This window comes from Eschrichtius robustus, chromosome 6 (genome assembly GCF_028021215.1).
Source record: "Eschrichtius robustus isolate mEscRob2 chromosome 6, mEscRob2.pri, whole genome shotgun sequence".
NCBI classification, from domain to species: Eukaryota; Metazoa; Chordata; class Mammalia; order Artiodactyla; family Eschrichtiidae; genus Eschrichtius; species Eschrichtius robustus.
Genome location: NC_090829.1, coordinates 65,168,877 through 65,191,639, shown reverse-complemented (window position 1 = coordinate 65,191,639; position 22,763 = coordinate 65,168,877). Strand labels below are relative to the sequence as shown.

Here is a 22,763-nt window from a genome sequence, read left to right as displayed (position 1 = left end):
GACCGATGCCATGGTGTCCCTAGGTGGTAAAGAATTCACCCCTCTGAGTTCACTCACTCCTCTTGGTGCCAATAGAACCCATTTAATAGATGGAGGGATAAACAGGGCAGACTCCTACCCTAATGAGAGAGTGACGAGGGCCTCACTGTCACCACATTCCCATCACCCACAAGACACGCCAGCTCCCCACCAATGAAGAGCTGAGATTGTTGGCCTTCTCAGCCCTGAGACCTGATAACACCCATTGGCAGGAGATTTTAAACACAGTCATTCAGGATGCTACTTCCTCTGACTTCTCTGGCCTCCTCATCCCTGCTCTTTATTTTTGGATTTGCAGAAATGTCAGGATGGCCAGGTATCAATGACAGGAAGTTTGGGGCTGCAAAGTAATTCCTGTGGTATGTGTAATTCTGAACACCTCAAAGGCTCTGCTTTCACTGAGCCTTAACAGGATAAGTAAACAGCTAATCCCTTGAGTCAATGAAATCTATTTCTGATGCTAGGGGAACCCAGGGGCCAAGGAGAGGCCACAGTCATTACACTAACCCACACACCATCTTCTACCTTACATTCTGTACTTACTAGACTTTACCAGCTAAGTTTCCACAATGGTAGACCCATTAAGGAATTTGTCAGAAAGTCATCATTTCCCTGCAGCCTTTTAGATTCCTTCAGCCTCAGGTTCCTGTCTGTCACCTATGAGAGCCAGGAAGGTACTTGAACAGTGGGACCCCCTGAGAGGTGTCTTGGACAAGGGGTCTACACTTTTTCATTCCCCAGTCTGCTGTCATTTTTCAGAACAAGCCAAATTCCAAATAATCTGTCTTATTGTCTCCTTTCTGTTTTTTTTTTTTATCTCCATAGATTGCCAAAGTGACTTAGACCTACATTGTCCAGTATGGTAGCCATTAGCCACGTGTGGCTATTGTGCACCTGACATGGGGTTACTCTAAGTTGAGAGATGCTATAAGTATAAAATACACATCAAATTTCAAAAATGTAGTGTGAAAGAATTTTAAATATCTCAATGGTTTTTAGATTAACTACATGTTGTAGTGATAATATTTGTTAATTGAAATGTATTATTAAAATTAATTCCATCTGTTTCTTTTCACTTCTTTAATGTGGCTACTAAAATTTTTTAAATTTATTTCTATTGGACGGGACTGGCCTAGACATCCAAATAGCTCAGAGTCCAAATGACTACTGCTTATATTTGGAAGGGGCACAAGAATCTTTTGTCCAACTCTGCACTTGGGAATTTTAGTTCAGGAAAGAGTAGCCATGTGCCCATACTGCTTTTATCTCCTTTTCACCCCACACCTCATAGAAAGGACCCTGGAGAATGAGGCCATCAGAAATGGGTGTGCAATTCCCACCTCCACCCACACCGTCTGAACAGAAGTCTCATTTTGCTGGAATTATTACAAGGAAGGGTTGGAACCATGGTAGCACTGGTTTCTAAAATTTAAATGAAGTCACTACTGAATGTAAGTACAGCCAGCCAGCTCAGTGCCTGGCACAGAGAAGCCCAGAAGAGGATGGAGGTGAATCTTGCCTCTCTTTTTAATCCCCAGGTAGAGAAACATGGTCAGAGTCTTTACCAGCATTGCCTTTTCAAAACTGAACAGCAAAGGACCTGCTCAGCTCCCTCTAACCACTTTGTGTATTTACCACAGGATTACATTGTCAAATTAGGAACCACATGCTTAACTAGTAATATTGTAAAGGCTGGTCTTTGTGAAAAGAAGCTTTGCAAAACCTAGTTATGAAAAAGAAAAAAAAAAAACAAGGATAATCGGAACTACACAGAGGGCAGGGGCCTGTGCACATATCCCAGGGAATTAAAAAAACAGGAGCCAGTCATAACAGTGTTGGGGGCAGGGTACAGTGAAGTACAAATCGTGCCAGGCAACATGTGATTGCTTTTTTCTTTTCTTTCTTCTTTCTTTTTCCCTGACAGAAGAAAATTAGTGCTTCAAAAGAACACAAGTAGATGGAATGTTTTCTTGAATTCTAAAGAAGCATTTGACAGATGTCACATGAATCTTATTCAGAGTGTTCACGAAACTTGCTCAGAGGAGGGAACTGGGGGCATGAAGCGCTCCTGCCTGGAGAAGCTGTGCAGGCTGGATAGGCCCAGAGGACAGAGGCCCCCGCAAGGTGTTGCACCTCTCCCACCGTTGTCCACAGGGGTGCCTAAACTTCAACTCTTGATGTGTCTTAAACAAAAAACTAACAAAGAAATCAATAACTAGAGTTAAAATGTTAAATTCCTGATACATTGTTTCAGCAAAGAGTGTTTGCCAACCATAAAATAAGCCCATATCCTTGACTTGCCCTGTCCGCCTTTCAACAGGGGCTGCTAGCTGGGTTTACTTCTCTGCCAAGTGCAAATATTACAAAAGCTCCTCTTTGCCCCCAACTTCCCTCTGGATTTTCTGTCCCCACCCTTAGCCTGTATTTTACTCCCCACACACAGCACATGCTCAAAATAAGCTTCTTCACTGAGCTACACCTCCTGATGTTAAAAAAAATTTTTTTTTCAGAAATTTTCTTTTGTCAAATTTCCATATCAAGAAAAGGAATTAATATGCACTAGCTGAAAATTCACCGTGTGGAATTTGAGTTTTCTTTTAGCTACACAGTCCAGTAAATGAGTTTCTGTATCTTTTTTTTCCCTGCACAAATCTGAATCAGCTCCCTTGTTCTGTCGCCACTCCTCCCACCCTCCCCCACCCCACCCCCACCATTCCTAGCTCAATTAACCTGTTTACTTCTAAAACCCACCACCTGCCCCCCCCCCCAGATGTGCTGGGGGGAGGCCTGAGCGGTGAAGGCGGGGCGTAGCACATTCTTTTGCTGGAAAAGGAGACCATTAACAAGGGCGGAGGACCAACTTTGAGGAAGAAAGATGAGTTCAGTTTTAGGACTGAAATTCAGGTTTGGTTCTAGAGCGATTCACTGTGGAGACATCAGCAGCTACATGCTAGTAACAACTGTGAGAACTCGAGATGGCCCGTGGCATGGAGTGTAGGCTGCAGAACGGGCTCAGGGCTGTGAAGTCCTGCTCCGGGCATGGAGAGCCCGGAAGCATGGTGACATGAGAACTATCCTAACTGTGAGTTCTGAGGAGCAGGTGGCCAGAGTGCAGCAAAGGAATGTGCTAATAGGAGGACAGCAAAGTGTCCATAGCATGTGATAATGAGACTCTTACTGACCTTGGGGAGAGTTGTTTCCGTGGAGTGATCAAGAGGCAGAAGCCAGAAGTTTAAATATATTTTTAATTATCTGCTAAGCCTGTTATCCAATGCTACCAATTCTATCTACTGATATGGATGATTAAGAGTTAATATATAACAGCATCTACCAACATCAGTTTTCTGGTTTAGAGAGTTATGTAAGATGTTATCACTGGGGGGAGTTGGGTGAAAGGGACACAGGGACTCTCGGTACTATTTTTGCAGCTTCTTATGAATATTCCAGAATACAAAGTGTTTTTTTAAAGAGTGAATAGGGTGAGGCATTTGCAAACACTCACACTAAGCCCCACGTGGGCTTCTGCGTTCTCACTGCTCACAGACCCAGACACGCTCCCTGCCCCCAAAGGGCAGCCGCGTCCCCTTTCGCTCTCCCTGAACTCGGGCGGATAGAGAGTGAACATCGCAGGCTCTAACAGGATGGGGGGCACTCGCCCCTAACCTTGGACCTGGTGTCCAGCCTCTGTGGGGGCCTCCCTGGTCTCCCCTGTGAGATCTGGGGGATTTCGGTGAGAGCGTGTGCTTGCTTCCTTTCCTTCCACATTATGCAGGGTCAGGACCACTAACCAGGGATCTGCTTTCTGTCCCTTTGCCTTTCAGGATGCTTCCATCGCACACAGATTCCACGTGATGAGAGAGAAACACCCTGAAAAATTCAACAGCAGGTAAGAGGGCCCAGCGGGTGTAGCCGGGGCTGCACTGTCCACCTGCCCTGCCCGCGCGGCCACGGGCCTGTCCCAGGCCTCCACCTGCTTTCACCGAAATGTTCTCGGCCCGGCTGCCCAGCGCTTTTCCTGCCACGTTGCCGGAAGGAGGGCTTCCATTTCCAAGAAGAAAGCAATGTCAGAAACCTGCCGCAGTCTGGTGGCCTGTCCCCTCGCAGAGGGTGATGTGCAGAGGGAGGGCCTGGGGCCAGGAGGGAGGGCGTGGTGCGCCCGCCTTGGGGAGTGGGGGTCTGCGCTTGACTAACTGGATCCCCCTCCTGGGGCGCGCCGCTTTCTCAAAACCAGCTGCTCCCAGCCCCAGTCCCTTGATTCCTCGGGTGAGGGGCTGGCAGGGGGCAGAGGCCTCATCTTCCCCTCGTCACAAAGAGGAGGGGGGTGGCGGCTCGCGTCCCGGGCCGAGAGGGCCGAGAGGGCGGCGCCTCCGCCTCCGCCTTCCCTGCCGGCAGAGGGCAGCAGAGGGAGGCCCTGCAGAGGCGGGGAGCCCACCCGAGCCCAGCCTCAGCCCGCGCACCTGTGAAGGCAGGCTGTGAGGTCCAAAAACCAGGCAGAAAAGAAAACCAGATCATTTGCAAAGTCAAACCATTCTGCCGGCGGGTGGCATATAGCTACCCTGGGATTGCTCAGTTACCTTTCTCCCTTCCTCCTTTTCCTCTTCTCGGTGGCTAATTTGCATTCTTTCTCTTTCCTTTTTGTTGGAGCTTATCTAAGTGACCACTTGATCCCACCACCCCCCCCAGGCAGGTGGGGAGGAGAGGGGGTATTAATTTGGGCTCAGATTGAGTCTAAGAGACTTGACTTTATTTAGCCCGCCAAGCAGAAGTCCAGTGTTACCCGCACACGTTCATGTAAAGCCAGGCACTCCCACAGACCTCCATCATTTTCATCCCTCCTCCTTTCCCCGGACCCCATGGCTGGGAGGTTAACCAAGAATCAGAAAGTTTTTTTCGGGGTCAGAAACTGAACGTAATGAAGGTACTTTGACTTAAGGAAAAGTGATCTGTGGAGTCTAATAGTAGCTGAGCTAACCTTATTAGAATGTACTTTCTCTCACACACACCAAGTCAGCTCACAGAACACTATTAACATGTATATTTTCAGCCCCTACTCCTATTATAGTCACAGACTTACAGATCAACTGATGCTCTTTTCACAATCTTTTTCACTCTAATATATACACCAAAAAAATCACTTTAAAAAAATACTCCTTCTCTTCCATCCATTCCAGACTTTTAAGGTCCTCTTTTTACACAGATATCATTATGCATACTCATGCACACATGCTTGATAGGATGCCAAATGTTTGTGAAACCCATGGGGGGTTCTGTTCATTCACTCAATGAATGTATCTTTTGAAAACAGTACCAGGCACTGTTGTATAGGTGTTTTGGATAGACATGTGTAGGGGCCTCACAGTGCAGGGGTGGAGACAGACTGGAAAGCAGCATTGCAGAGTGATTTGTGTTAAATGTTATGAATCAAGGTGACATAAAGCAAGGGCATGGAATTTGATGTGGAGGGTCTTCCAACTAGAGAGATGCCTGAACCAAGACACAGAAAACAAGTAAGTACTTTCCAGGTTGACAGAAAGAGAAGGTCAACCCAGCGAGAAGGAACCAAATGTACCAAAAGATCCAAAGGAGTGACGGAAAACAGCCTGCTTGGGCAAGAGCAAGCTATTCAGTGTGGTCTGTTGTGTGGTCTCCTTTAGTGGAAAGAAGCAAAACCGCCGTAGTTTGTAGAGAGTAAGGAAGCAGAAGGAGGGAAGAATTTCTCCATACTCCAAAAATCAATAGACAGATCAACATATGACATAAATAGAGCAATCATCAATTATGCACATGATTAAGTACAGTTAGAAAGATACCTCTGTCAGAAAAAAGTTTTAACTGTTCATTTCAACCCAAAGTATGAAGTTTCCCTGTGATCTGAATGACTGCTTTTCCTCCCCACTTCCCAGTTTCCGTCAACAAGACTACTCTTTGCAGTTAGGTGTGCATCTTACTCTTCACCTGGTTGAGGTCAAGGTCATGTGGTCGCCTAAGGATGCCAGACACAGGGATTTGCATGTAAATCCTTGTGCCTACTAACAAGTGAAGACATAGTGGCGTAGAGGTAGGCCCTGTTTCACAAGGTCCCAGAACACTTCCTATTAAGAACTTTGAGCCCATGCTGCTTCTACCCTGCCTGCTTGCTCATGTTGAAAATACCCAGGAGTGCCCAGTTTGTCCACTGAGAGGCAGGCGAGCAGCCATGTTTTTCCAGGATTCCTTATTTAGCTTTGGCAATGGTTTTAAATAGGCAGGTGGTTGTTGCCATGGTTACCCCATTACACCAGCAGCTAAATTTAGGAAGGGCCACAAGGGATAGGAAGAAAGCTTGATACGGGGATTTGGAAATGTAAATGATATTATCAAACAAGGCTTCAGTTTTACTCAGCTAAACTTAGGTTTTCCAAAGAGTAGTCACTGCTTGGCTGGATGCCCTTACTGTTAATGCCTGGGACTAGGCCCTCAGGGATAACCCTGAGGTTAAATCTAGGGACTTGTAACTGTTTTGTTTCGCTTTGTTTTGAACAAGGGAATGTGACTAGTCAGGGCTAGAATTTATCAGGAAACTTGAATCTTTTGCGTTGCTCATTCGGTTTTCTGCGCTATTATAACAAGAATTCTTAACCTAGGTACAAGGGCTGCAGGAGCTCTGAAGACACCTTGGAATTGTATGTAAGATATTGAGTACATTTTTCTGGAGAGAATGTTCATAACTATCAGAAGGTTCTTGAAGGGACCCATAACCGCTCAAACTGTTAAAAGTAACAGTTCTGAACCCTCTTTGAGTCCTAAGAGGCATCAAATTATGACTCAACTGTTGGGGTTTCAGGAAATTCTTCCCCCAGTGGCCTCTCGACATAGGTTGTTTGTTGGCAAGGAAGGTGGTTGGTTGCACAAAACTGTTGTTCCCTGTGGAATCATTTTGTTCGTGGAGTAAGAACCAGAACCAAGGATGCTGGATGATGAGCCAGGTGTGATGTCAAGTATTAGAAGAACTTTAATGGCAGGGATAGGGCTATATTGAGTTCATTCTACTTCCTAATCATTAACAGGCTAATTACTAATTGCTAACTTAGGAATGTTATGAAATTTATCATCTCATTGGCATAAACGAAAGAGAGATTTAATTCACCTGAGATTATATAATGTGTTAGAAGGTGTTCTAGGACACAAGGGTAAATAAGACATGGTTCCTGCCTTCAAGGAATTCATAGTCTAGCAAAGAAAAAATAAGCCTCAAATATTTTTTACAAAATGATTTTCACATACAAGGAGGCTACATGTTGTAGGTCATAGAGTATACAGGAAGCTGTATAGTATAAGACACTTATTAATGGTCGTATCCTAGCATCACTTGTAAATGAATTGTTTAGAGTGCAGAAATTGTGTTGTAAGGGAACCAAACTAAGAACTTATTTTTTGAGCTCCTACTACATGCCAAGTGATAAACTAGTTATTTTAAATACATTAGAATAGTTGAATCCCCAAACTGCCCTACAAGGTAAATACTAACATTCCCATTTTACAGATAATGGAACTGAGGCTGGGAGAAGCCAAGTCACCCGGCCGAGGTCATACATCTTTTTAAGCAGTGGGGCTGATATGATTTAAGCTAGCTTCTAATTCTAGAGTTCAAACTCTGTTTTCTGCACTTTGCTGTCTTCCATGGATTGCATCAAGCAAACACCAATTGTATATCAAACATTCTAATGCGTACTTTATACATGATCCCACCCAGTGCTTGCAATGACATGCGAGGGTAAATGCTACTGTCCCCATTTTAGAGATGAAGAAATTGAGGCTGAGGAAGGTGGAGCTAGTATCAGTTGGATCCACCTTTATGGATGGTCTCTATGTGGAAGTGCCTGCTGAGTTCCAGAGAGGAACCGCAGCTATCCCACCACTCTTACCTTGTGCGGTGGGACTCTTCTCCCTATCTCAGTGTCCACAGCAAGGAGCACGACTGACTACATGACTTGCGTGGCCCAATGCAAAGTGAAGTGTGGGGCACCTTGCTCAAAATTCATTAAGAATTTCAAGTCAGTGACAGCAGAGCATTAAACCAACCACAGGGCCCTTCTCAGTGTGGGTTCCCATACAGCTATACAGATCTCACAGCCATGAACTGGTCCGAGCAAGGAGAGAGGAGATCAAAAAACGAAGACACATTTGCCAGGGCTCACAGAGTGGGGAGTTGGCAATAAAGGTAAAAGAATGGAGGAAAGAGGGTTTCAGTTAGGGGAGGAGGGGGATGGATTATCAGTCCCTCAAACGGGCGGTAGTCAGAATTAGCAGAGGAGCCAGCAGTGTCTTCCAGGTATCCAAGAACCAGTCCCCCACGAAGTTTCTGGACTCACTCTCTGTGAAGCGTTTTGTATGTATGGGACAGATACATATAAGCTACCTAATTCTCATGTCACTGTCAGTGAGTATCCAGAAAGAGAAGTCTAACTATGGAATTTTTTCACGGTTGCTCAGAAACTCAGAGCACTTGAGGAATGTGGTATTCCAAACCTGCTGAGTGCCATCCACTTGAATATGTCCCACACCAGTTTAGGCTGAAGCAAGATATTTCCTGTTAGGTCCTTGAAAGCGACCGAAAACAGAGCTTCATTCCTACCAGAAGCTGACCACCTTTCCCAAAAGCCCTTGAGTCATGAGCGGGCTGTGGAGTGTTCACTTTCTTGGAGCCAGGCCCGTGGAGTAGTTGATGAGGGGTTCCCCAGAAGCCCTAATGAAGCCTGAGTCCTTAAGAGGCTGGCAATACATCTTGCAAATAACTAAGCCCTTAATAGGTATTTATAGAATGAGGCAGCAGGGTATAGTCTAAGTTGGCATCAGAACTTGGCCCTGCCACTTACTAGCTATGTGACCTTGGGCAAGTTACTTAATCTCTTTAATCCTTTGCTTCCTCCCCTGAATCTTACAAGGTTGCTATAAGTATTTAATGAGATAATGTGTAAGTACATGGCACATAGTAGGTTCTTAGTAAATATTTGTTGTTGCATATTATTGAATGACAAGCAGGAGGAAAGCGTTGCCTTAAATTTGCCAGTAAGGCATTGACAATAAAAGGCTTTTCTGGTGGAGTGGCAAGTGGGATTCAGTTATAGAGTCTTTGCTTCATTGACATGGCCCTTGACCTGAAAAGTTGGAGGACAGCTAAAAGTTGGAGGAGACTCCAGCTGTGATACATTGAATCTGTCCAAATCCTCTTACGGGGTGGGAAGATGGCACCAGTTAGCCAGGATTGGATTGGATTCTACAGACTGAAGCTGTAGAAAAAATCCCCTTCATTGGCTCCATGGGTGGCCAAGAGGCAGAGATTTGGGGTCTGAAGACCAGGGAGTTTAAGTCCAAATGCCAATTTCAGGCTAGAGGTAAGATTGAGGTAGGGGTCACAGACCCCTGTTGACATATAACTGGAGGAACAGGGTAGGAGTGAGTAAGGGGGAGTTGCAGGACAGGTGCCATGCACTCCATGGAAAATCTGGGCTTACCAGCTGGGGCCATGGAGTGCACGGTTGGTGGGTAGGTGGGTGGCCCAGGGCAGTCAGACACTGGAGGTGTGATTCCCCTTCCTTCGCTGATGCTAGCTCTCCCCTCACCCTCCGAGGATCTCTTCTCCCACTTTAGATGGACACAGAGATGTTCTGTGGGAGGCAAAGCAGAAGCCAGCAAAGCTCAAGCCATACAATTCTGGAAGCAAAAAGGCCTCCTCTCTTGAATACCTGTAGCATGCTCTGCAATCACAAGCACAAACTGTATCACCATGTACTTAAGATATTCTTTTTGTATCTAAAAATGAGACCATTCTAAGCTATTCTTTCCAGGAACCCTGTGAGGGAGCCCAGTGTTACGGCCCAGATTTTTGACTTTCCCAAAGCATAAATGTACAACAGCAGCAGATACATCAGGGTTAAAATCTTCATTCTGTGCCTGAATTGGGTTTGCTTCTTCTTATCTAATACTCAGCAGCCCAAGAAAGACCTGCCCTAGGTAGGACTCAGAAGGCCAAACTGTCTGCACCTGTTTGCTTAAATATATCAAACTATTTTTTTTTTCAAACATGGAGGATTCAGAAAAGCCCCAAGTGAAGTTGATTATGGCATTTTCTGTTTTTATTCTTACTCCCCTATGTATTTATAAAGGAAATGCAAACCTTATGCTTTGTGTTCAAGTACCTTCAAGTCTTCAAGTCAGGTCTGACAGAACCACTTACTTCATTAGTCGAATGTTTCTATACTAGCCCACAAAAATGTTTTATCCCCCATCCCTCCTAGAGAGAGACGCAGCTAGTGAAATGAATGAAATATGGGTTCGTGTTTTTTTCACCAGGCGTTCATCATTACGCAACTGCTGAAGACCAGGGTTTTTTTGGCTGTCTTATTTGTTTACAGTCAGCCCTTGATTATTTGCAGGAATGAGGGAACAGCAACATAGATCATTTAAAGCTGTGGATGGTCAGAGATTTTAGCAGGCTGCTGTTAATCTTTGTGTGCAGGTCTCTGCTCTAAAGATTCACAGTGTTTTAAATGATATGAAATCACATGGACTCTTAACATTTCCTTCATTTTCCCCCTGGCTCCCCAGTCCACGTTGGAACAGACAGCACAACTTCTCAAACTGGTACACACAAGCAGCCTATGATATCTCAAGGCTCCTTACAAAGTTGCTTGTTCGCCAGAACAATTCCTTACTGTAGCTTAACAGGCCATTTCTTCTAGCCCCCGCCAGGCTGGAACATATCCTGCCAGGTACGATTCATGTCAACGAAGAGTGGAATCAGTTTGTGATGATATCAGAAGGAACTTGAAAGCCAGCTTTGTTTTCAAGTCTTTAGGCCAGATATTCCAAAAGTTATCAGTATTTATTTATTGATTGCTCTCTAGAAATATTTCCATCAAAGAGCTCAAGATATAGTATATGATGAAGTTCAGAAGGGTTAAGGTCAGCATGATAACCTCATGGAAGAAAATCAAAGTACACAAATTGACAGTAAGGTAGGAACTGGCTAGGTCCTCAAATGGGTGTTGACAGTCTGGATGCTTTCCAGAAGGGAGAGGTCAGGAAAGTGCTGGAATCTGAAACCATGTCTTATAAGGAAGGGCTAAATTGGGGATTGTTTCACCCAAAGAAGAGAAGACTTAGGAAGAAGTGCTTATTGGCCTCAAATATTTTAAAAGTGCTTCTCATAAAGGAGGAATTAGGTTACTTTGAGTGAAAAATCAATGGGAAAAGTGACTGGGTAGACCAATTTGAGCCCCATATAAAGGACATCAATTCCACCAGTTAAGGCCATCCTCAAGTGCAGGGGGCTAATGGGTAGGGGAACAGGTGTGGTGAGTTTTCACATGTTATGCCCAAGCAGGCACTGGACAATCATTTTGGAGCTCCAGTGGAGCCAAGTGCCCAGGAGGGCAGGTTCTGTCATCAGACAACCTGGATTCAAATGCTGGAGTTGCACTAACCACTTGTATGTGATCTTGACCAAGCTACTCTTCTAAACTTCAGTCTGCTCACCTGTAAAATTGGAATATAATACTGTATTAGTTTCCTACGACTGCTGTAACAGATTACCACAAACCAGTGGTTTAAAACAACACACATTTATTACATCACAGTTTTGGAGGGCAGAAGTCTGAAATAGGTCTCACTGGGCTAAAATCAAGGTCACATCAAGGTAGCATTCCTTTCTGGAGGCTCTAGGGGAGAATAAATTTCCTTGCCTTTTCCTGCATCTAGAGGCTGACCACGTTCCTTGGCTTGTAGCCGCCTTCCATCTTTAAAGCCAGCAATGGCCAGTCAAGTCTTTCTCACATTGCATCCCTCTGACAGTCTCTCTTCTGCCTCCCTCTTCCCCTTAAAGGATTCTTGTGATTACATTGGATTCACTCGGATAACCCAGGATAATCTCACCCCTCAAGGTCAGCTGACTGCCAGTTTAAATTCCAACTGCAACCTCAATTGCCCTTTGCCACGTAACGTAACATGTTCATATTCACAGGTTCCAGGGGTTAGAACATGGACATCTTCAGGATATTATTCCGCCTACCACAAGTGCCTTACCTCGTAGAATTATTTTGAAGATCCAATGAAACAGTGCATTTAAAATGCTTGTTACAGAGGTTCGGCATGTCAGTGCCAGCTATTATTATTATTAACATTCTTATTATTACAAAGACAGAACCCACATAGATAATAGTCATGTTAAATGACTCAGAAAAGCCCTTAAAACTCTGAGATTTGGAGATTCTCTAAGAGGGACAGGTAAATATCTATTGGTCATAGGGTAGGAGTCATCAAAAACACATGACATTTTTTTCATTTATCTTGACAGAGTCTCTTCAATAAAATAACAGTACAGGTATCATTATATAATTTAATAATATATCATATAGTATGATATCATAGTATATTTCAAAATCATTATAAATAATTTGTAAAGTTCAGAAAAGTTAAAGGAAAAACCAATCACTCATATTCCCATCACTCAAAAACATAATATTGCCATTTTTGTGCTTTCCAGCAGTTTACTTGATATACGTATTTTAAAATAATTAGGATAATATGTCCTTATAAAGTTTTATGTACTATTTTTTTTAATTAATTTATTTATTTATTTATTTTTGGCTGTGTTGGGTCTTCGTTTCTGTGCGAGGGCTTTCTCTAGTTGTGGCAAGCGGTGACCACTCTTCATCGCGATGCGTGGGCCTCTCCCTGTCGCGGCCTCTCTTGTTGCGGAGCACAGGCTCCAGACGCGCAGGCTCAGTAGTTGTGGCTCACGGGCCTAGTCGCTCCGCAGCATGTGGGATCCTCCCAGACCAGGACTCGAACCCGTGTCCCTTGCATTAGCAGGCAGATTCTCAACCACTGCGCCACCAGGGAAGCCCTCTACTACTTTTTAAACAAATTTTCCTTATTCAAATAAAGGCTTATTGTAGAAAATTAAATCATATTGTACCCCGCCAAAAAATAAACGTTATTATCATTCTAATGTATTTTCCTTCAGCACTTTGCTGCGCAATTTTATTTACTTAAGATGACATGGTATACACTGGGTTAAAACATTATTAACCCAGTAGCACTTACAGGTTATAAAAGAAAAATGATATAAAGGAGCTGATTGGAGTGAGTTTATCTGCAGTGGGAGTTTTATTGTCTTTTCCAATTTAAAAAATTCCAGTGATTTTGTTCAGTTAATATGAGAGTTTTAAAGATGGTATTACTCAAGTCCCTTTGCAAATGAAATAACTACTTGATATGTTATGCAGTTCTACTTTTGTGGAGAGCAAATGAAAAGATATAATTCTCTTAGCACAGTTCCTGGTCCTGTACATAGTTTTGCTATATCTGAAAAAGACCAGTTTGTGTTTTATGTGACCATCAGAGGTAGCAAGAATTGCCATCTGGACTCTGCAGTGGTGTAGTTTTCTAAGGATGCATGACTATCAGGCTGTATTGAAGTGCTCACGAAGGTGATAAGCCCAATATAATCAGCATCGCTCCAACTCATACTAACAATAGGAGCCATCATTTATTGAATGCTTTCAAGAGTTTTATGTGTATTATTTTTAACTGGTACAATTCTCCAAGGAGCACATAAATATTATTGCTCCATTTTACAGATGAGAATATTGAGGCTCAGAGAGATTATACAACTTTCTCAAGAACGTACAACTAATTAGGGGAGTGGCTATTCAAACCTAGTCTGTCTGACTCCACAGCTTCCATTCATCCCACTACACTTCCTGCATCCCTGAATGCCCAGTTGGTGCCCCATGACCAAAGACGCACTCAGGAAAGAGACAAGAGAAGAGCCGCAGAGACAATTAACAAGGCCCATGAGAAAACTTTTTTTAAAAATCATTTTTCCTGGAGAGGAGAAACAGAGAATGTGTTGGGAATGGGCCTCAAGGGTGTGAAGGATTCAGAACAGGAAATAGTGACCACACCTCCTTACTCTTCCTCTCGGCTCAGGAAAGAATGCGAGGGGAAGAATGTACTTCTAAAGTGAGGAATTGCCGTTTGGAATGGGAGGAAGAATCTCCTGGCTTGGAGACATATTAAAGGCTAAAATGAGTTATTGAGAGAAGTATTGTGGAATGTCTTGCAAAGATTTCTAAAAACAGAAGACAGCCTCATTCATCTGGGCTGACAAACACATCATCTTCTCTGAGCCCAGGAGTGAGTCATTGTGCTACCAAATGGGAGCCCCTGCTTTCCACCCCACCAATGACCAGGGGTCCCCGAGAAACCTCTCACCCGCTTTATTCCTCAGTTCCCACTTGGGCCCCAAGATGACTGCTCCTCAGCATGTCCTCAGCAGCCCCCTGGCCCATCCTGATGCTCTTCCCTCTCAGGCCCACCCTACCTGGAGCTGCTCGTGGCTTTTGTCCCATTTCTGCCCCATGAGAATCTGCTGCCACAACCCACATCCCATTTTATAGAATTTAAATGCACCTGCTTTGCCTTCAGGGCCCTTTATAAAGTTCTCCTTCCCAAACACCGGGCCAGTCTTACTGTTTGCTTGCTCCGTTATTCCCACCTTCCCCCACGTGCCCTTAATTTCTCAGTCTAGGGTGACATCTCCTTCTGGGACCTAATCATCACCTAGCACTTGTTTCAAAATGCACTCTAAAATATTCTGAAGAGTCCCTCCCTGCCCACCCCCAGCCCTGGCCTCTGCTTTTTCTTAGAATCCATCTACAAGGTTTTTGACACATTTTTTCCTACTTTGATTTTTCCTCTTTGTCTTCTATAAGTCATCATTTTGGCACCAAACTCTCTCTACCTCGTTCACAAGCTTGCTCACTCAGAGCAGGGTCTGAACCCTTTGGGGATCCACTGACTTAAAACCAGAAGGGTGGTGCTGAGCACATGCCCTCATTCGGCCAGAACGTATTGAGCATCTATTCTGTTAGCATGATGCTGGGGCCAAGAGGAAAGATGGATTACCACAGGCCCTACTTGCCGAAGTCCGTGGGCCTAGTTGGGAAGATGAGCATATAGAGAGGCTCTTAGCAAGTGTATTAGTTTCCTAAGGTTGCCGTGACAAATTACCACTAACTGGGTAGCTTAAAGCAACAGAAATTTCTCTCTCACAGTTCTGGAGGCTGGAAGTCTGAAACCAAGATGTCAGTAGGGTTGGTTCCTTCCCAGGCTTTGAGGGAGAATCTGTTCCATGCCTCTTCGCTTGCTTCTGGTGGTTGCCAGCAATTCTTGGCATTCCTTGACTTGTAGTTGCATCACTCCAATCTCTGCCTCTGTCTTCACGTGGCATTCTCCCTCTGTGTTTCTGTGTCTCTCTGTCCAAATTTCCCTCCTCTTATAAGGGCATCAGTCATTGGATTTGGCCTGCTCTAATCCAGTATGGCCTCCTCTTAACTTGATGACATCTGCAAAGACCCTATTTCCAAATTAGGTCACATGCTGAGGCAGTGGGGGTTAGGACTTCAACAGATCTTCATGGGGAACACAACTTAACTCCCAATACCAACCCTCCCTCAAACCCTCACAAGGGATGGAAAAACCATATAATGTGGTGAGCCTTGTTTTAACAAGGGGACATGAATAATGAATGGGAGCACCTAACTGGGAAAGTGGGATGAGACTTCGGAAAGAAGGTTACGTTTGAGCGTGAGCTTGAGAGAGAAATGGGAATTCACGAGGACAGGAGCTGGGTGTGTGCTAGGAGGAGGGAAGCAGGCTGGGCTAAGGGCAGAAGTGTGAGAAGACGGGAACACAAGAGGAAAGGAGAGTGGCTCTGAGGTGAGGTGGAAGGCAGCTACAGCAGGGTCTCGGTGCTCTGCACAGGAGTTTGCACTTTATCCTGTAGGTGAGCGGGTGGATGGTGAGGTAGTGAGTCAGCAAATGCTTTTTGAAAATATCAATGTTGAAAATATCAATGAAGGAATAAATTATTCTTCCAAGTATTTCCAGAGCCAAAATGTCAGGGTTCCTGAAACACGGGGACCTTTATATACTGAGCCTTGCTGAAGGGTTAGGCTAGTGCAGGCTGTTAAATCAGACAGAGACCCAGGGAGAGAGGAGGAGAGGTAACCCCAGGGGGAAACGGAAAGAAGAGGATAGAAATAAGGGGAACCAGCTCTGCTAACCTGGGGGAGTTAGTACATATCAGGGCCAGAAAAACTATGGAAACCAACCAACTTTCGTACAAACTCTAAACCTTGATGCATGCTGTTTGCTTGTGGAAGTAGAAATCCATTTTGAAAAAAAATCCATAAGTCATTCTCTCTTTTCTGCCACCACAATTTCAGATTCTCTCATGCAGAAGTTGACTTAGGTGGCTTTTAAACTTAGCAGAATGTGTTTTTTTGTTTGTTTGTTTTTAGCTCCAGAGAAAAGAATATCAGATCTTATTCACCCTTAATCGTACTTTACTAATTAAAACGTTGGAGAATTACTGTCCTTTTGTATAAGGGCATTTCTGTGATACAGAGTCCATCTTTATATTTAGAGCTGATGTGATTAGCATATTCATTCCAATATATTTTCCTTAAACTCTTCATACTTGCACATGTTTTATTAAAAGGAGTTTGGAAGAGTAATAGATACTCTCAAGAAAGATTCAAGTGATTAATTCTTCATTTAAATCAACATCTGCTAAAGAAAATTTTACTGCATTCATTATTTGGCCAAAGGAAATTCTGAATTCATCTTCTTGCTATACTTATTAGGAAACTCAGTAACTCTCTTTCGTGAAATAAGTGAATTATCTCTCAAGAAACCCTGAGCAAATGGCTTTACAACTCCATATCTCAGGCTGTGTCACCCTTATGTGAAATGTAGATGCTAATCCCTCACGAGTTAGTCACTTCTCTGATTCTTAATTTTCTGGCGTGTAAATGGAGATTACAGTGATCTCACAAGATGCTTATGAGAATTAGAGTAGATAAATAAATGGATTTGAAATGTTTCAGGTGCTGGTGTGATACTATTTGTTATACAGGAATTTGTCAGGAGGACATACAGCAGTATATGTGTGAGTACATGGCAGAATCTCTCATTTAAATGCATAGTGTTGTGATTCTTACCTATAATAACAACATATAGAATCTTAGCTTTGGACTGGATTTTAGGTTTTAACCCCCTTCCCAGTATAAGCATCCCTTCTACAAACATCACTCTGAGAGAGGTCTTCAGAGCTCTACTTTGAAGATTACAGATCTCTACTTTGAAGATTGTAGGAGTGGTGGTGGGGGGTTTTATTTGTTTTTTGTTTTTTGTCTTTTTTGCCTTACCACTTCACATTTTACTAAGAAAGCCTTTTCCCGATCTTCTAATGCTCTTCAACGAATGAGGGGCTCTCCTCCTTCCAAGAGTGTACTTATACCCTCAGGTTGTCAAAGTATCAGGGACTTAACATAATTGCTGAATATTCATGTTTATTGAACCTACACTTAGGTTGAAATTCCTCACTGTCTAGTAACAAGATGTTTTCTATTCTGTTGAATGAAGAGTCCCTTTAATCTTGAAAGTGGACCATTTTGGAGAGCATTCCAAAGTGCCAATCAAGCCAAGTACCCTACCTTGCCTTTGAACTCAATGAGCTGAAAGTGTGTCTGTAATCTCCAGCTTTGGGTTACCACAGGGCAAGAGGTGGTAGGAATGTCATGGATAAATTAAAACCCCAAACTGTTAATCTCAGTGAAACTTTTATTGGAGCCGTCAACACAGAGCATTCTAGTTAATCAGGTTCTCCCTTTTGTCTTCTGTCCCACCTCGTCCCTGAACTTGGGTAGGGAGAGGGGTGGAGGCTTCTTATAATCAGGGTTTCTGCAAACACTTGCAGGGTTGGGGGTGAGGAAAATACAACAGGATGCCCTCCAACTTGAGCCGATGGCCTGGTTCATGATTTGTACTTATAATCGTGTTCCCCACCCAACTGGAGATGAGTGTACTACAGAAAAATTAAATGACCAACAGTAAGTCAATGGGTTAGAAAAGAAGAAGAGATTTGGGGACTGGATAACTTGTCCCTTAATTATCAAGACTTGAAAGTATAATGTTAACATTCATAATAACCATCCATGTGTGCAAAGTGGGAAATTCAGGGGCAAGGTAAACATGAACTTAAGCTACTTCTGCAGTAGTTAAAGGACAAGTTCATTACTTGGTGTTCCATGATTGCTGAATAGTTGATAACTTACCAGGTTGTACCTGATTTATAAACATAGAACAGCTGAAAAAAATTTTCCCCCAAAAAGGTGGGCTTGGGTTGATATTTCATTTCTGTGCACATGATCTTTACAAATACCAACAGCTTCAGCTCTTACTGTCCTGCAGCTGGTCAGACCTTCAAACCAGACACATATTAGGACTCATAACCAAAGGTACCAGAGCACAGATGGAAAGGATCAGATTGGGAAGGAAGTGGGAGAGACACTTTTGAGGCAGCTTTTAGGAAGATCCCCAGGAGGAAACTACAGAGGTCTATATGAGGGGTCACAAATCCAAATGTCAGCAGAGACAGGCAGTTAATGTAAATGAGGGAAGTGGGAGGATATAAGGCTTTAAGGAGTGGTGGTAACTCTGGCAAAGTGGAGAGCATATACCCTGTGTAATGGGAGCAGCCAGTACTCAGCTCTGGTCAATTGTTGCCAGGTTGGAAAGCAACCCAGTGTTAACAGATCTGATTTCTCAAGAGAAGCTGGGCTCCAGGTGTTTATGTAAAATATCTTCCAATTTTAAAAACCGCTGTGCAAGTCAAACACCTTTCCAAGCCTCATAAGATCTGTAGGCCTCCAAGTTGTCACACTGATGCCCAGGAAATATAAACTTAGGGATATGATGGGGGCCAATTACTTTTTTTTTTTTGCTCCACCATGGTCACAAATTATTGGTGTTGCAAATGTAAACTGCTCTCCTACCGAAGGAGAGAATGAATAGGCTTGAGGAAACCTAAGAGGTCAGTGTCTTTGCACTGATGAAGGGTTCTTAGATATCCTAAAAGAAATGATCCAGAAAGAAAAGGCACTCAGAAGGTCAAAGAGAACATAAAGCAGAATCAGAGTTTGATTAATAAGTAGATATAACATAGAAATAAAGAGGGAAGGCCCAATCCCTTTTGGGGAGAAAAAAATTAAAGTATGAGATTGTACTCGAAGGAGATAGATTTGGACCTTCTGGAGAAGGGAAAGTAGAACAGCTAACAGGATCATCATGAGGTTTGATGAGCGCCTGTGGGAGTCACAATCAGGTTGTCTTCAAGCAATTAGCCTTCGTTAAAGTGCATTCCACGGGATGTTAAAAGGAGAGGCACAGGAAGACAGGGGAGCTCAATCGTGGGAAAATTCAAAGTTAAATCTATTTCTTTTCTGTATGATAATGTAGAGCCTTTAGTATACGTAGATTCTAACCTATTGAGACCATGCAAAAGCAGGATAAATTATTTAGTCTCCCAAATTTAGTTGACCACAGAATCCCCATACCCCAGAGCGTCTTGTGAGACCAATATTTTGCTGAATTCACGTTGGTGAAAACCCCTGCATTAAAGACAAAAAGGAGTAAACATGCTCAAATAACCCATAGACTATTTCTCCCTTCTGGCCATGGGTGTAGGAACAAGTCACTCATCCAGAGGAATCCTGGTTAGTATCTCTGGTGACTCTGGTATCTGGGGTAGGAAACTAAGGGACATGGGGCAGAGGTGATGCTCTAGTCTCTTCCTCAGCCATTAGTCAAGATTTTAGAAGAAACAGGCATGCGTGTATGGGGAACACGAGCTGCTCTGTAACTGAGCTGAGAACGCCTATTCCTCTGGACCATGGATTTGGATGCTGTAATGACAGGCCCCTTGGCAAGGAATTGGGAGCTTGTCGCATAAACCAAGAGAAATATTTTTGGCCGGAGACTTGAAGACCAAACAGGAGAGCTTTAAAATGAGATTTAAAGGGGATAAAGTAGAATGTTCAAATGAAACTCTAAAATCACAACCCACAGAGGGGCAGCAGGTGTGAGCTAGAAATATGAGGCCTGGGAAAGGGGGTGCTAAGCAGTTATCGGAGGGACTGGCAGTGGGGTCACATCCACAGTGGGGAGACGTTTGCCAACTGCACAGTGAGGGGGCAAAGTGAACAGGGGAGACAAGCATGACCTCCGAGACAGCAGAGATGTGGTGGGTAGAACACACAGCCAGAACGCCATGCTAGGTCAGGGTGACAAGTTCACATGATCACCGTCACTGAAATAGGTGTTGGGAGTGTGTACGTAAGTAGAAGAAGTCACAAACGTCCGAGTGGAAGCAAAGCCAAGAGCATACGGATGAGATTTTCAAAAAGGCAAAAAAGAAAGGATTTTGCTGGCGGTGTATACTGCAGTCTTCTCAGGCAGAGGGAGGCTCTGGCTGATGCTTTCCCATTTAAGATTTTTTCAAAGCAGCGCAGGAAGAAGATGGAATAAAGATGGGAAGAGGATATTTATTCAGGTATCTGCCCCATCAAATGAATTGTTGACTTGCCTTGCTAACAATTTCATGATTTAAAAGGTAGAGGGAGCAAGGAGGGAACTGCCTTACTCTGTATTTAATTCTGACCAGGAAGCATCCAACTGGCTTATGGTGTGGAAGGCACAGGAAACTTCGGAGAAAGTAACCAGATCATCGTGCAGTTTTATGAAAGCCAAAGGAAGAAATACGATGCATACTTGAGTCGTGCCCTTTCCTCCCCTTCCTACCTCTTCTGCTTCTTACTTCCCTCTGGCAACTCCAGTCCCAGTCTAATCAGAACTCCAGCCCAGACTTCAGGGTGGCCACCAGGGATTTTAGGGTGGAAGAGTCCCCATGTTTCTTTTCCAGGAAGTTGAGGAAAGCAAATATTCTCCAATCCAAATTCAGCAGGAAAGACGTGCCATTTGTATTTCAAGTTGGGACTCAGAATCCATGAGGCCACAAAGCCAGTTTTATACGTGGCAGTGGAGTTCTATTCCTTCATTATTTGAGTGTATGTCAGAGGACCCACGTATACATTCTCAACTAATATTCCCAACAACCCCTGCAAGGTAGGGAATATCATCCCAATTCAAAGATGAAGAAACTAAGGGAAAGAGACTAAATGACTTGCCCAAGGCCACATAGCAAGTAAGTAACTGACCTGGGGCTGGAACCCAGGCCTTTCTAGCTTCTAACCAGGGCTTTTAGCTCTACCAAGCTGTGTCCAAAACTAGACATTGGATACCTAACAGGCTAATCGCCTTTGGTAGTTACTCTGAGAACCCAATCTCAACATAACATTGTTTCTATGGGAAAATGTGCTCCGAGTGACAAACAACTGGCTTAAGCATGGAACTTTTGTAACCTGACCTATCACAAATGGGGCAGCGCCTCAAGCTCAGAAAGGCTGGTCGTGGGAGGGAGAGATATTCAACCAGCACCCCTCAGACACCACGATACCACTCGAGGCCAGCCGTGCATTTGCCAAGAAACAACAGCCCCAAACGCATCTGCAAAATAACCACATAGCACCCACCACAGAAGACAGGTGTGAGGACCCCGTGAGGGGACCCTTTGGCTCCTGAAGCAGCTAGTGAGGGTCCAGCACAAAATAGACACTGGATAAGTGGGGACTGAGGGATTCCCAACAGCTGGGGGTGAGCTGGAGTGGAGGGCACGGAGAGGGAGGGGAAGCTCTGCCGTCTCTCTCGGGGCCTCCCTGGGAATGCTGGTAGCGTGAATTGCGGTAGGGTGAGGGTGTGGACCTGCTTTGGGGGCTTGCCTCCTGCTCCCCGAGACAGTTCCTCAGTTTCTAACCTTGGTTGCTCAGGACCCAGGAAGTGGCCTTCCTCAGCAGGAGCTTCTGAGGGCTTCCTCAGCCTACCTTCTCCAGGTGTTCAGGGCTATGTTCTAATCTGCCGTCCTCCCCACCTCGGCCCTAACCGTCCCCTCCTGCCTTCAGATACCAGCTTCCTGGGCTGATGGATGTGTGAGTGCTGGCAAAACGTAGCTCGGAATCAAAAAGCTGTACAACAGCTAAGCAGTCGTTACAGAACCTTAGAGACCCCACACCCATCTGCCTTTGCCCCTTTCCCTCCGGGAGCAGGATTGCTTTTTGTCCCCGTATTGGATTTTGCTGTCTGAGAACTGTGCGATCGAGCTTATTCAGAGCCCTGTAGCCTCAGCCAAATAGGCCTGAAGGGGATTTTCATTCCACAAATAAATCTTCAAAGGGAGAAAGGATTGCTAAAAACAGCCAAACTCGGTGAGATTTTTATTTTATTTTTATTTTTATTTTTACGTTTTTGGATGGGGGAAGGTAGCTGTTTTCTCCTGGCAAGGACGGATACTGACTGAAAGACACTCTAGACACTCAGGCCCTCAGGAGAGGAAAACCCTAGCTGCCTCACCAGCTGTCTCTCCTGAGGGTCACCCCCAAAGTGGCAGGACCATGTGGTGGCATTCCCATCACTGTGGTGGTTCTCGAGTCGGGCTTTGGAGAGACCCCGGGGCCTCAGAGCATCAGAGGCCGTGAGTGTGCTCGGTACCCGTGGATGGAGAGCCTGAGAGAAGCCTCCCTGTTTGGACCTGGGTGTGTGCCTGCACACACGTGTGTCTCCAGGTGCTGCACTGGGGGAGGGTCCGGTTTCAGACTTTGGCTGGCTTCGTGCTGGAGTCCTGCCCTTAGCAGGAGATACTGTCGGGTGCCGGGCAGAATTCGGGAGCGCCGACCAAAGGAGACTCTGTCCCTAGTCCACGGAAACAAACTGTCTTGTGT

General features: G+C 44.5%; 1 protein-coding gene across 4 annotated transcripts in view; it reads left to right on the top strand.

Annotated features, from left to right (window-relative positions):
- The window catches only part of DGKG (diacylglycerol kinase gamma), a 158,953-nt gene that overhangs the window by 75,202 nt on the left and 60,988 nt on the right, over positions 1–22,763 (top strand). For all 4 annotated transcript variants that reach the window (XM_068545449.1, XM_068545448.1, XM_068545447.1 and 1 more), the window contains one exon: positions 3,861–3,925. In XM_068545449.1, the coding sequence (XP_068401550.1) occupies positions 3,861–3,925 (65 nt within the window). The remainder of the gene's footprint in view (positions 1–3,860; positions 3,926–22,763) is intronic.